At 41.9% G+C, this 13892-nt stretch overlaps 1 protein-coding gene across 1 annotated transcript; it reads right to left on the bottom strand.

Annotated features, from left to right (window-relative positions):
* Window positions 1–1328: 1328 nt before the first annotated feature.
* Window positions 1329–12926, bottom strand: kcnk4b (potassium channel, subfamily K, member 4b). Its single transcript, XM_079283584.1, is given in 9 exon segments — window positions 1329–1976; window positions 1979–2512; window positions 2603–2745; window positions 3795–3981; window positions 4079–4239; window positions 4379–4493; window positions 11135–11405; window positions 11664–11790; window positions 12875–12926. Coding segments are annotated over 9 exon segments (1620 nt in total). The 5' UTR covers window positions 12888–12926; the 3' UTR covers window positions 1329–1907.
* Window positions 12927–13892: the final 966 nt, after the last annotated feature.

Below are 13892 nucleotides of genomic sequence, written 5' to 3'. Positions count from 1 at the left end.
CATAAACGACCATCAACTTCAACTTTTATGTATCCGATATTTTGTGAGATCGACTTTTCTTCAGAAAAATAAAACTCAGACAACAAAAGAACTGCAGATGCAGTTTGCTGTGGCGTCATGTTTGTCCTTGGTGCCATTTCCAGATTGAAACACCAAGGTAGAGTTTCCAGCGGAGTATCACTTACATGGATCAAACGAGGAGCGACGGCACATGCTATAAGAGCCATATTGACAACCCGAAGGGCATTTACACAGTACATCCATAGCACGGCACTGTGTGTATGCCGTTCAAATCCTGCAGCACGTCTGGCCTGTCTCCACCAACCTCATCATGAATGCCACATGAGTGTTTTCCTCCTCACCTCCCTCTCTGTGCACCAAACAAAGCCTGTATTTCAGTTTAGTGACAAAGCCATGACACATGCAAATCTTCATCTAAAAATGACTGATATTGCCTGGAATCAGTTTGAACCCTTATTTGTTCCTCTTGGTAGCGTTGTTTTTAGCTGCTTCAGGAGTGCCAGTGTCGGTCGGTGTATTCAAGCAGTCAGGCTGAAATATTTCTACAACCATTCAACGGATTGACATGAGTTTTCCTACAGACTTTCACGGTTTCCGGAGGATGAATTCGAATGTCTTCGGTGATCCCGTGACCTTCCCTCTGGCGCCACCATCACGTCAAGCATGGCTGTAAACTCTTCAAGTTACGCTTCATTTTCTGTCTAAATATAACAACGATTAATACCTAAATTATTTTCACAACAGCCTGCAAAATTAAAAAAGGATTCCAGTTAAACTTTCGCCAATTGAGGTGTTCTTTAGAAATCTATATCAAATAGTGGATTTGACTTTTCACATGGTGACAAAGTCGGGGTCCCTGTTTTAATAGAAGAGGCTCACGCTGCTACTAACTGGTGCAGTGCATTGTGTGTGACTGATTCTATGACCAGCTGCAGGACAGACCCTAAAACCTCCAGAAACACAGATATACTCCATTACATATGGGACACCGATTGTAATCAGATCCTGGTTTGGTCTCTGGGATACACCCATCATGATTCAGCTCTCAGCTTTGTTAGACATGTTGACCTACTTTTTCAGGTATGCCGGGCCATTCTTGGTGCACCAGTGACACTAACCCAACATGTGATGATAACAAAAAGAGATGGTTGTTCAACAGATTATCATGTTTCCCAGAGGAGCAAATGTGCTGGAACAGCATCTTTAAAAATGAAGTAAAGTACAACAAAAATGCTAAACATGCTTTTAAGACGCAATGCAGCTTTCCTTTGAAAAAAAAGAAAAATCTTCATTACATATATGCAGTACAGTATGATTAATGCGTTTGGCCATCAAACTGCAAATATTATGGTGGTACACAGTATTTAAAAAAACGTTTTATAACATACCAAAGATGTACCAGAGCCTGTTTAGTACCCGTTTACTTGTTGGCAGGATTCAAGAGTAACTGTCTCAGACCAACGCTACCTCTCTTTAACATGAGCATCACACTGCTGTGGCAACCACATGTTTCTTTGGTTGCTTTTCTTGTTTCTTGCACTGTTGTTTTTATGAATAAAAGGCAGGGAACCCTCATGTTAAGAGAGTGGTAGTGCATTACTGTCTTGGCCCAGTAGAGAGCAGTAACTCCTCAGAAAGTAATGGGAACATTGGCATACAAATCCCTTCATCATCTTTGGTTGAGGCATACACACTCGCATGCTAAGAGCATTAAATGCAAACCACAAGTGGCCAAGGCTTCTGCTGCATGTTTGCATCTTAAGTGTCTGTAAGTAAGCAGTACATATATACAAATAAATTGCTATATTGACAACTCCTTTGTCAGAACATGAACACATCTCATATCTCTCAGGGCGATACTTGTGCTAGCAGTGGAGTTTCTGTTTTTAGCTTAATTCTAAAGGCTTCACTGGTAGACCTGGAACTGGTTGGGGGTTTCCATTGGGCTCCCTCTTGAGCCGTTGATTTTGGGGCTTCTCTGTGGAACATGTTTTCTTTGACGTCTCCTCTTGGGCGTCCGAGAGCGCGCACAGTTGGATTGTGATGTATCCAGCAGAGGATCCAAATGTAGTTTACCACTCTGGGTATCTGAAGACTCATCAATAAAGGCCAGGTTCTCCCCAAAGTAGTCCAGAGGCTGAGACAGGTGGGGATCTGGAGGAGTCTCCTCCTTTTCAGGTTCTGCAGTTTTGTCTTCAGGAACTCCCTCCGTCTGAGTGACCTGAGAGTCTGTTTCTGACCGAGACCCTGATTCATTGGAGGAGGCGGAAGAGGAGTAAGATCCAGACTCTGTCTGACTCTCACGTCGCTCTTCTTTCCCCTCAGGGGCCCCGTTAGCTGACATGGTGTGTCCATTGCTGCGAGGGCCGTGGCGACGCTTTCGTCGACGCCTTTTGAAGGGGTCATCGATTTTTCCTGGAATGCGAAAATCCACCGACATATTCTGGATGTTTTGAGTCCAGTCAGTGGCGTGGGCTCGGAGCTCCTCCATCTGAGAGAAGGGGATAAAACCAGAGATGATGGAACGGAAGTGGCAGAGACATGACAATGATAAAAACAGACATGAGAGGAGGAGAAGTACCTCAGCTCTGGTCTTCTTGGATAGAACTCGAAGCCATTTACCAATCATTGTCAGGATAGATGCAAAGTAGGCAAGACCCAGCAAGATCCAGAACCACACCAAAGGCTTGTACCAGTGGTCACTCCCCGCATTTCCTGTATCCCCTTTGAGAAGATACAAAGATTACCAGTGTGTAAAGGCAACACATTTATTCATCCATTCAACTTTCTTTACAGAGTAAATAAACATTTAAGATAGGAGACACTATATAGCAGATTAGATCATCAATAATTCATCTCTCACAAGAAAGTAACACTGAATTATTGATGAGTAAATGAAAATTGTCTGTGCTGAGTGAACTTAATGCATTACAAATGTTAGTTATAGTTATGGATGGCTAATTAAGTCACGTTCATACTCATCTACAGATCAATAAATTCAATGGAAAAAAAGCAAAAACATGCAAAAGCAAGCGCAAGTCAGATATAAACAAATTAGACGGAAACAGAAACTACACTTTCACTTCAGCTGCTTCACACAAACAGTAAATATTTATTGATCTGTGTATTAAATTATGTCCAGTGAAGATCAGCTCTCAGCAGTTTGCGCAGTTTCACAAGGGCGTCATAGAACTACGGTGGCCTCCAGGTATCGTAAAAACACGAAAGGCTCTCGTTAGAGCCAACGTTTGGTTTGACCGTTCCGGGCTACTGTCGAATATGGCTGCGCAACATGGCGGACTCCATGAAGAGGACCCACTCCCTGAGTAGATAAGATGGGCTCATTCTAAGCTAACGAAAACACAATGATTCTTAGTTTCAGGTGATTACACTAATGAAAACGTATTATGAATATTTTATTCCATTTTTGCTAATAGATACCCAAAAATGATACACACTGGCCCTTTAAAAAAGGGATCTGAAGATTTCTGGGACCAGCATGTGGCTGCATCTTCTCTCTCACTCTTTCTTTCTCGCTTCTTGAATGCAGATTTCATTTCTTGTATTTCCACAATGACAGTGATACAATACAAGTTATTGCACAGGTGTATAACTGTACACTTTGTTATAATGGAAACATAACTTAAATGTTTTGTATGTAAATATGCCTTACCAAGCCTGATGGTAAAGTCCCCCTTTGTTGCTTCAGAGTCTGTGCACACCACTGCAAGCTATGTTAAGATACACGTGGGTAATCAATTACTGTTGTATACCTGCAACATAGTCTCCGAACCCAACTGTTGTCAGGGTGATAACGACAAAGTAGGCCGACTCCAGCAGAGTCCACTCCTCCACCTTTTGGAAAACCAGGATAGGCACAGCGACAAAGAGCAGGCAACCCAGCAGGATGGACAGGACGGCTGAGATCACCCGCACAATGGTTGGACTAACACGCCATTTCTGTCAGCAGGTTGAAACAACACAGTGAGACAAATAGAAGGAAGTACATGAGCAGTGCAAGCAAAGAAGACATTGGAAGCTCCGTTAAGGGTCTGACCTGGAAGAGCATCTCTATTTTGGCAACAGCTTTCCTCAGCCAGGTACCCAGATGGTCTCCGACTCCAGCGAGCAGAATACCAAACATCGGGATTCCCACCAGGGCGTAGAAAATGCAGAACAGCTGCCCTCCTTCTGTCTTGGGAGAGATGTTTCCAAAACCTGAACATATGGGGTGAGAGGTGGAAGATTAGTCGATTTGAGGACACAAAATGTAAAAAATGTAACTGATTTCACTCACAAGTAGCCTATTTGATCAGAATTTATGTTTGCGGGCTTAGTGCTCCTATTGGACACCCACCAATGGTTGTGATGATAGTCCCTGAGAAAAAAAAAGCACTGGCCAGATCCCATTGGCTGACGAAGGTGAAGTTGCTGTTAGGATCCACACCTGCACCGACGGCCTCCACTACGTCCTGAGATGGTAAAGTAGAAAAGAGAAGAGTTTGAAACAGTTCAAACAAACAAAATAACTTAATCCAAGTTAAAACTACCGCAACAGTACAACAAAATAGGATAATTAAATGTGGACTCTTAAATGTCAGATCTTTGTCATCTAAAGCTCTACTAGTAAATGAGCTGATATCAGATCATCATATTGACTTATTTTGTCTTACTGAAACCTGGCTGAGTAATGATGAATATGTCAGCCTAAATGAATCAACTCCTCCAAGTCATATCAATACTCACATTCCTCGAGGCACTGGCCGAGGAGGTGGAGTAGCAGCCATCTTTGACTCCAGCCTATTATTACACCCTAAACCTAAACTAGACTATAACTCATTTGAAAGCTTGGTTCTTAGTCTTTCACACCCAACCTGGAAAACAATACAGCCAGTTATATTTGTGATAGTGTACCGGGCCCCGGGTCCGTATTCTGAATTTCTATCGGAATTTTTTCAGTTTTTATCAAGTCTAGTCCTTAAAACAGACAAAGTAATTATTGTAGGTGACTTTAATATTCATGTGGATGTCGAGAACAACTGCCTCAGTACTGCATTTATTTCATTATTAGATTCGATTGGTTTCTGTCAGAATGTACAGAAACCCACTCACTGTTTTAACCATACTCTCGACCTGGTTCTGACTTATGGCATTAACATAGACGATTTAATAGTCTATCCACAGAACCCTCTTCTGTCGGATCATTATCTAATAACTTTTGAATTCTTACTAACTGAGTTTACACCGTTAAGCAAGAGTTACTACACTAGATGTTTATCTGATGGTGCCGTAGCTCAATTTAAAGAAGCGATTCCGTCTGTATTTAACTCAATACCATGCTTCGATGTGACAGAGGACTCCTGTGCTAACTTTAGTCCGACCCAGATTGATCATCTTGTCGACAGTGCTACAAGCTCACTGAGAAGGACACTAGACTCTATTGCTCCTTTAAAAAAGAAGTTGGTAAAACAAAGGAGATTCGCTCCATGGTATAACCCTGAAACCCGCAAATTAAAGCAAACATCGCGAAAACTTGAAAGAACATGGCGTTCCACTAACTTGGAACAATCTCGGTTACTCTGGCGAGACAGTCTTAAGACATATAAGAAGGCCCTCCGTAATGCCAGATCAGCTTATTACTCATTGTTAATAGAGAAAAATAAGAACAACCCCAGGTTCCTCTTCAGCACTGTAGCCAGGCTGACAGAGAGTCACAGCTCTGTTGTGCCGAGTATCCCTATAGACCTCAGTAGCAATGACTTCATGAACTTCTTTAATGATAAGATTATGATTATTAGAGACAACATTAATAATCTCCTGCCCTCGACCGATCTTTCCACAAATAGAGTAACCTTAGAAACAGCTGTAAACCCTGATATATGTTTAGATGGCTTTACTCCCATCGACCTTGACAAACTGACTTCAACAATTTTTACATCTAAACCGTCCACCTGTCTCTTAGACCCTATACCGACTAGGCTGCTTAAAGAAGTGCTACCATTAATTAGCACAACTTTATTAGATATCATCAACCTGTCTTTAGTAACAGGTCATGTACCACAGTCCTTCAAAGTAGCTGTGATTAAACCTCTTCTTAAGAAGCCCACTCTGGATCCAGAGGTGTTGGCCAACTATAGACCGATCTCGAACCTTCCCTTCCTCTCTAAGATCCTTGAGAAAGCAGTTGCAAATCAGTTATGTGACTTTCTGTGTAACAATAGTTTATTTGAGGATTTTCAGTCAGGATTTAGAAAGCATCATAGCACAGAGACAGCTCTGGTAAAAATAACTAACGACCTTCTAATCGCATCAGACAAAGGACTCGTCTCTGTTCTTGTTCTGTTAGACCTTAGTGCTGCGTTCGACACTATAGACCACTACATCCTGTTGCAGAGACTGGAACATTATATTGGCATCAAAGGAACCGCACTGAACTGGTTTGGATCCTATTTATCGGATCGATCTCAGTTTGTTTATGTAAATGATGAAGCCTCAATGAGGACCAACGTCAGTTATGGAGTTCCACAAGGTTCTGTGCTTGGACCAATCTTGTTCACCTTATATATGCTTCCTTTAGGCAATATTATCAGAAAACACTCTATAACCTTTCATTGTTATGCAGATGATACTCAATTATATATATCGATCAAACCGGACGAAACCAACCAGCTTGCTAAACTGCAAGCGTGTCTTAAAGACATAAAAACCTGGATGACCTGCAACTTCCTGATGTTAAACTCAGACAAAACTGAAGTTATTCTACTAGGCCCAGAACACCTCCGAAATCAGTTCTCTAATGATATAGTTTCTCTAGATGGCATTGCGCTGGCATCCAGCAGCACCGTCAAGAATCTTGGAGTTACCTTTGATCAGGATTTGTCTTTCAACTCTCAGATAAAACTTATTTCTAGGACTGCCTTTTTTCACCTACGTAATATTTCAAAAATCAGGCACATCCTATCTCAAAGCGATGCAGAGAAATTAGTTCATGCATTTGTTACCTCTAGATTAGATTACTGCAATTCCTTATTTTCAGGCTGCTCTAATAAGTCTCTTAAATCTCTCCAGCTGATCCAGAATGCTGCAGCTCGTGTACTAACAAGAACTAAGAGGAGAGATCATATTACTCCTGTATTAGCTTCTCTGCACTGGCTCCCTGTAAAATCTAGAATAGAATTTAAAATCCTTTTACTGACCTACAAAGCCCGAACTGGTCAGGCTCCATCATATCTTAAAGAGCTTATAGTACCATACTGCCCTACTAGAGAGTTGCGATCCAGTGATTCAGGGTTACTTGTGGTTCCTAGAGTCTTAAAAAGTAGGACGGGAGCCAGAGCCTTCAGTTATCAAGCTCCTCTTCTGTGGAACCAGCTTCCCGTTTCTGTCCGGGGGGCAGACACACTCACCACATTTAAGAGTAGGCTTAAGACTTTCCTCTTTGACAGTGCTTATAGTTAGCGCTTTATAGTTAGGGCTGGCTCTGGCTTGCCTTGGACCGGCCCATGGACAAACTGGTATAGGCAAAAACTACAGGGGGACTTCCTACACTGAGCACCTCTCTCCTCCTCTTCTTCACCTCCGTCTGTATGCATTGATGTCCCATTAATGCTCATTACTAACTTTACTTCTTCCCCGGAGTATTTGTGCTTTCTCGCCTCACAGGATGACCGCAGTTTTATCTGGACACTGGTTCTTCAACCAGCCATGGCCCTGCTGACATCTACTACGATCTTCATGATTAACATTATTAATCCTATTACCGACACCATTAATGCACAGTACTGATTATTAATCCTATTACCGATACAATTAATGCACGGTACTCATTTTGTCTCTTCCCCGGAGTCCTTGTGCTTCCTCTCCTCACAGGTTTCCATGGAGCATGGTTTCATCTGGACCCTGGTCCTTCCTCCTACCATGGCCCTGCTGACTCCAACTGCTAATATCACTTTTATTATTACTCACATTACTATTTCATACTGCCGATACCATTAATGCACATTATTGACCTGCTTCTTCACCAGAGTCTCTGTGCTTTCTCGCCTCACAGGTTCCTGTGTATCCGGGTTTACCTGGACCAGGTCTTGCCTCCTGTCGTGGTTGTGTCATACATTGAATGTGCTGTAATTACATTGAATGTGTTGTAATTCACTATCCTGTTCTACACATGACATCATTGCACGCCTGTCCATCCTGGGAGAGGGATCCCTCCTCTATTGCTCTCCCACAGGTTTCTTCCTCTTTCCTCCCCGTTAAAGGGGTTTTTGGGGAGTTTTTCCTGTTCTGATGTGAGGGTCCCGGGACAAGAAGATGTCAAACGTGTACATATTGTAAAGCCCTCTGAGGCAAATTTGTAATTTGTGATTTTGGGCTATACAAAAATAAATTGAATTGAATTGAATTGAATTGAATTCAGCAATTCATATTTAATCGGATAGTAAAAAGAGGGGTGAGCCAAAATCGTACAAACTAGTCCATTAGCCCACGCGATTCATTTCAGACATGTTGAAAGTTTCAAAGGCACAAACATGAGTGTGAGTTTCTTTTTATTATCCAATTAAATAGTCCAGTACTGTTGGCAATGCTGTAGAGAATGCATTGTCATGGCATCAGCAGCAGGAAGTGAATGACAAAGAAGTGACTGGTGATGTACGACTGTGACGGCTCCATTCTGTCCCGAGTGCATCGAACCAGTGCGAGCACAGATTCCTGATCTAATTATCTGTTTTCTGTCTGTTGGTGCTTGAAGACGTTTGTTAACTCTGAATTTCAAGCTGACTATGATGAAGTCGTGATTGAATATGGTCCCTGCAGACATTATTACATATGGTAAATTAGAAGTTTACAATCACAGAGGCAGGGCTGTGTCTGGTTGATACCGTCTTTTGGACTGACGCCACTGCATTATGTCTGTCCCAACTCGTTTGGGAAAATGGATTGATTTCTATTGTTTTACGATTCCAACTGAGCTTTCACTTGAATTGCTAAAGCTCCTAATTAGTGTAAGCATGGGCAATATTTGCCAAACTAACACAGCACATATTGAGTGGTGAAATCAGCTGATCTTTACTACACCTGACCTTACTTTAGTCGAGTTGAGAACAGATTGTAGTAGGAAGGAACTTATCTATTGAGGACCTGTTGAAACATCAGCTGACGTTGCAGTGAAACCTGACCCACGGTGCTTGTTGACCAGAACAACGTCTGAAGAATTACTTTGTGACAGCTGCCCTGGTTCACTCATTCACAGGATGACTTCCATTTGTTTTTCTGACAGCACCTCACAATAGTTACAATAAATGTTGATTATATTCGTGTATTTCTATTCCTACAATAATGTGGAAAGATTGCATTGGAACCCTTTGTTTTAGAAAACCACCAGATGTTTTGTATTAAGTGATTATCTGTATTAAATAATTTAGGAAATAATTTGAACTCAACCTATAAAGATATTATTTAGCCATTCTTATTTTTGTATTAACACTTTTTACAGGAGTTTATCTATATTTTAGATTATAGAATCCTTTTAAAATGCCCTTTTCCCATTTATCTATATATCAAAGCTGTGCATGCTACCTACCTAGCTGGCCTAACATTAGCTGGTGAACTCAGAGTTACCTCTGCAGCATCTAAATGTTCTTCAGAGAACGACAAACAACTCTGTAAAGAGAAAAAAGACTTTCTCAGTGGTCGCTCATTCGCTCTGGCCAACGGAAGCTAGCCAACACTGCTAACACTAGAAACTGCTAACAGTTAGCTCGTTAGCCGGCTAGGTTGGTAGCATTAACAGCCTTGGTAAGCTAATGCTAAGGCTTAAAAACGCTAAAGAGGTTTAGCTTGTGTACTGTGTTTATTTACAGCAGCAGCATTGCTATTGCTCTAGCTGACTAGAGGGAATTGGCTATTGTCAGTAACAGGTGTGCTAGTTTAAGAGAGGGCCTGTGATTGGCTGAAAGGTGGTGACTGTTGACAACAACACAATCATGAAACATGACATGATAAAATAAAATCTGTCATTATGAAAAGGGTATTTTGAAATAACGATGTCTATAATTAAATAATAATTAACTATAAAATTCAGTTATCATGAAAATAATTGATGAAACATCATTTCATAACAATGATTTCTTCAATTATTTCACAAATTATTGTTCCATTTATGTATTTTAAACAATGTATTTTTTCTATTTGCTTAATATTGAACACTTTGGGGTTCCATATTAATCATTCATTCCATTCTAATACTATGAAACATATTATATAAACAGGATGCACCGAAGGAGCACTCCGGATCTCTTATCATCGTCCTTTAAACAATCAAAAACAAAATGTGACTACCTCGTTCACATCTGTCATGTCCGTCAGTCCCTTCAGTAACCTTTTTGCAAATGTCAACAGCTAAAACCGTGATATATATAAGGACAAACATCTCAGAATCCCAGAACGGTTGCCAACATGGCTCATACCGCTCAGCCGTCATGCACTTGCACACGCATACTCGAGCTGACCCATCATTACATAGCTGCTCAGACCACACCTGTTATCCACAGCTCCAAACGCCACACACATCTGAAGGGTCACCCTGGAGATCCACAAAAGTGATTCAGTGCGATAAGTTGCATTGTCAAACTCAAGCGAGTTCCAAGAGAATATAAAATGTGAAGCAGTCAGGCCAAAATGTATTTTTAGCGAGATGCGGGCTGTCTCGATTCAGAACCTGTTGTAGAGGTAGATGACCAATCGTGAGTGAGAGGGGAAAAGTACACAAAAAATCTCACCACAACATAATAATAAATAATAATAATAAAGAACATATTCCATAAAATGATCAGCCTCAATTTATTTTCAAATATCAGTTTGAATCTCAGCTTTTTATTGGCCAAAATTAACTAAAAAGTTAACTTTTGTTCAGCCAGCAAAGTCATCTATAAATCTAACAGCTGAACTATGCATGGCAATTAAAGGAAGTAAATACTGAGGCCTTATTGTCGGTCACAAGTTGTGTTTATAATACTTTTCAGTGGCTGTACCAACCTGGGGGTGAGGACCCCCAAAGGGGTCCCAACTTAAATCCATGTTGTCATGAGACATGTCAGGAGAAGAACTGCTGTACCTCTATAAGGCTCTGTAGGTCGTCTGGGCCCATGCAGGTAAAGTTCAACAAGAAGTCCCGGCGTACGTCCAGCAGCTGCATGTGCTTGCCCTCCTCTCGCGGAGCCTCCAAGGAGCGGAACACCACAGCTCCCAGCACCAAGTAGAGAAGCACCCCCGTGAGGATGCCGAGCAGGGTAGAGCAGCGCATGGCTCTACTCAGTCCGAACGTGGGCTGCTGTTTCCCTTTGCCAGCCTCTGCGCTGGTGTGGCCTGGATCCCAGCTGCTGCAGCTGAAACATCACCGACCACACGAACACAAGGGGTTTTCAAACTGACAACAACCCAGGCTGTTTACACGCCTGCGCATGAAGCATTTAATGGACTCGGGCCTCACCACACTGCTGACACACAGTCAACGAAACATCCTCGATAAAACGCCAGTCATCTGACCTGCCTGAGACTTTGAACAGATTCGACTGCACTCGTACAGAAACATACAGTGTATGATCCATGTCATCAACACACGGACAGATAATAGTTGACCGTACCTATCAATCCGCCTCAGTTGCCCACGTCTTCGTCTTTTCCAGTCCTTGTCACCAGGCCTGAGGATGGAGTCCCTGGACCCGTAACCAGTGGGGAGCCCGTCCACCTCACACTCCGAAGGAGGGGACACTAGATAGAAGCAGAGGCACATATTCCCAAGTGCTATTTTAGCATTCACAGAATTTACCTCAATGATTTTGATTAAGAGAAGAACAGCTTTACGTTCACTTTCTCACAAAAGGTGTCAGGAGTGAGGATAATCCTCAGAGACACTTAACAACAAGGGGAAGCTGTCAGGCGTAGAAGTGCTCAGGTTCTGGTAACAAAACCACCTGTTGTTGTCTTTTCTTGATGGTTACACATTATGTGTAGCCATCTTCTAATCATATGCACACTGTGCGCCTTTAGATTGTGACGAGAGGCGGTTCAGCTTTGTTATATTCCAGCCACATGCTTTGTAAAATCAGGGTGGAGAAAACTATTAGAAGAAGATGTATTTCCCTTCGGTGATGCAGATCAGCAGTAGCAGAAGAAATACAAAGTGCAGGTACCGAAATGCATCAGATGTGAACTTCAGAGATTGTAACCTGGTTCAGTGTGATGATGTTGGTCATCACCGGCTCAAACATAAGACGCATTCTCATTTGAAACTGAAACTGGAGCCAAGGCTCTGCACTCCGATGCATCTTTGCCATGTTAAAGCGATGGAGTCGAGAAACTGACAGATGTGTCCGACACTCCCCTTTGTCCCCAAATTTCGGAAATGGTTTAAGAGGGAAAGATTTTTTATCATTTGGACCAGTAAACCTGCCATTTCCAATTCACTCTGCAACACTGGACTGCAAGCCAGAACAATAAAGCCAGCGCCCGTCTTCTTACGTTCGGTGGCTGCAGCGCTTTAGTCAGCAGATCTGATGCAATTAAAGCAATAAACTGTGACAGCCAGTGGCGGCTGGCTGGAGGCATCAACATGTAATAGAGATGTTAAATTAACAGTGAAAACTCATCATAGCTTAATTTAACATCAGTATTCATAATTACACTTCATGTTTACTTCTCCTGATCTTTACCTCCTATAACAAGGTCCATAGGGGCATCTCAATAAATGAACATGTTATATTATATTATATAAGTGTTATTTACTGATTGTTTTCGTGTTGGAATACATGTTAAATATTTAACTGCCAAGTAATAATGCGTGTTTGATACTTACATTTTTTTTGCATGAAATCATACTGGGATGTTTGCTGAAATTGATAGGATGGCCCTACCTAGAACATGTTCCACCAGCCGCCACTGGTGACAGCAAAATATACACTTCTCTCCACAGTTTTACAGCTGCTGGGAATACACAAAGAGACTCTTCACTTTCCAAATTGAACACAACACATCCGCAAGTTAGCAGAGTAACTCATACCTATATTGGTAAGATTCATTTAAATGGTTGGATTTTAGGGTTTACATTGTTATATACAAAGAGACTAATACAACATACATACGTGTGATTGATGTGAGTCACAATATACTAGTAGTTCATGAATTACTTAAAGAGAACAATGATCAACTTTTTTACCAACACCAAATATATCATTGAAGCATATTTTGGCCCAACACAGTTAAAAACAGCAGTTATCTGCTGCACACCTACCACAGAATGCAACACAGAGAGCCAGACAGGTTACACACCACTAGACAAAAGGAAAATGTAATACGGCTTGCATTAAGTGCCAACTGTGCTGCTGCCGCTGTAACCGAGACATAGCCGTATAGTGATCCCATTTTATTACCACTTAAGGTCCCTCCTGGTCCGTAAAAATGTATGGCACCGACCGACCCGCCGGAGATTCCCGCCCATGTGTGCTTACCTCAAAATGAAGGATCATAAGAATCCAGAGTACCAGTCACCCCATGCATGGTGTTTCATGAGTTGAGGCAGCCGCATACAGCGAGGTGTGAGTGTGTGTGTGAGCATGAGTGTGTGTGGGTGTGGGAGGGATGCTGTGAGCACTAAAGAGAGGAAAAAGATACTCGATCAAACTGACTTTATATAGAGTGTGAGAGAGTGAGTTAAAGAGAGAGAGGGGGGGGCAGCACAGATGATGATGGAGTTTTGGATCGATTCAGTTTCTTCAGACTTCAGTTAGATCAGTTTTTTTATACAGTACGTAAAGATATCATTATATAAAGACATGAACGCATAATGCAGGTTCATTTGCTTCAGTCTGTACGTG

This window comes from Melanostigma gelatinosum, assembly GCF_949748355.1.
Source record: "Melanostigma gelatinosum genome assembly, chromosome: 14".
NCBI classification, from domain to species: Eukaryota; Metazoa; Chordata; class Actinopteri; order Perciformes; family Zoarcidae; genus Melanostigma; species Melanostigma gelatinosum.
This window is presented reverse-complemented; position numbering and strand designations above follow the sequence as displayed.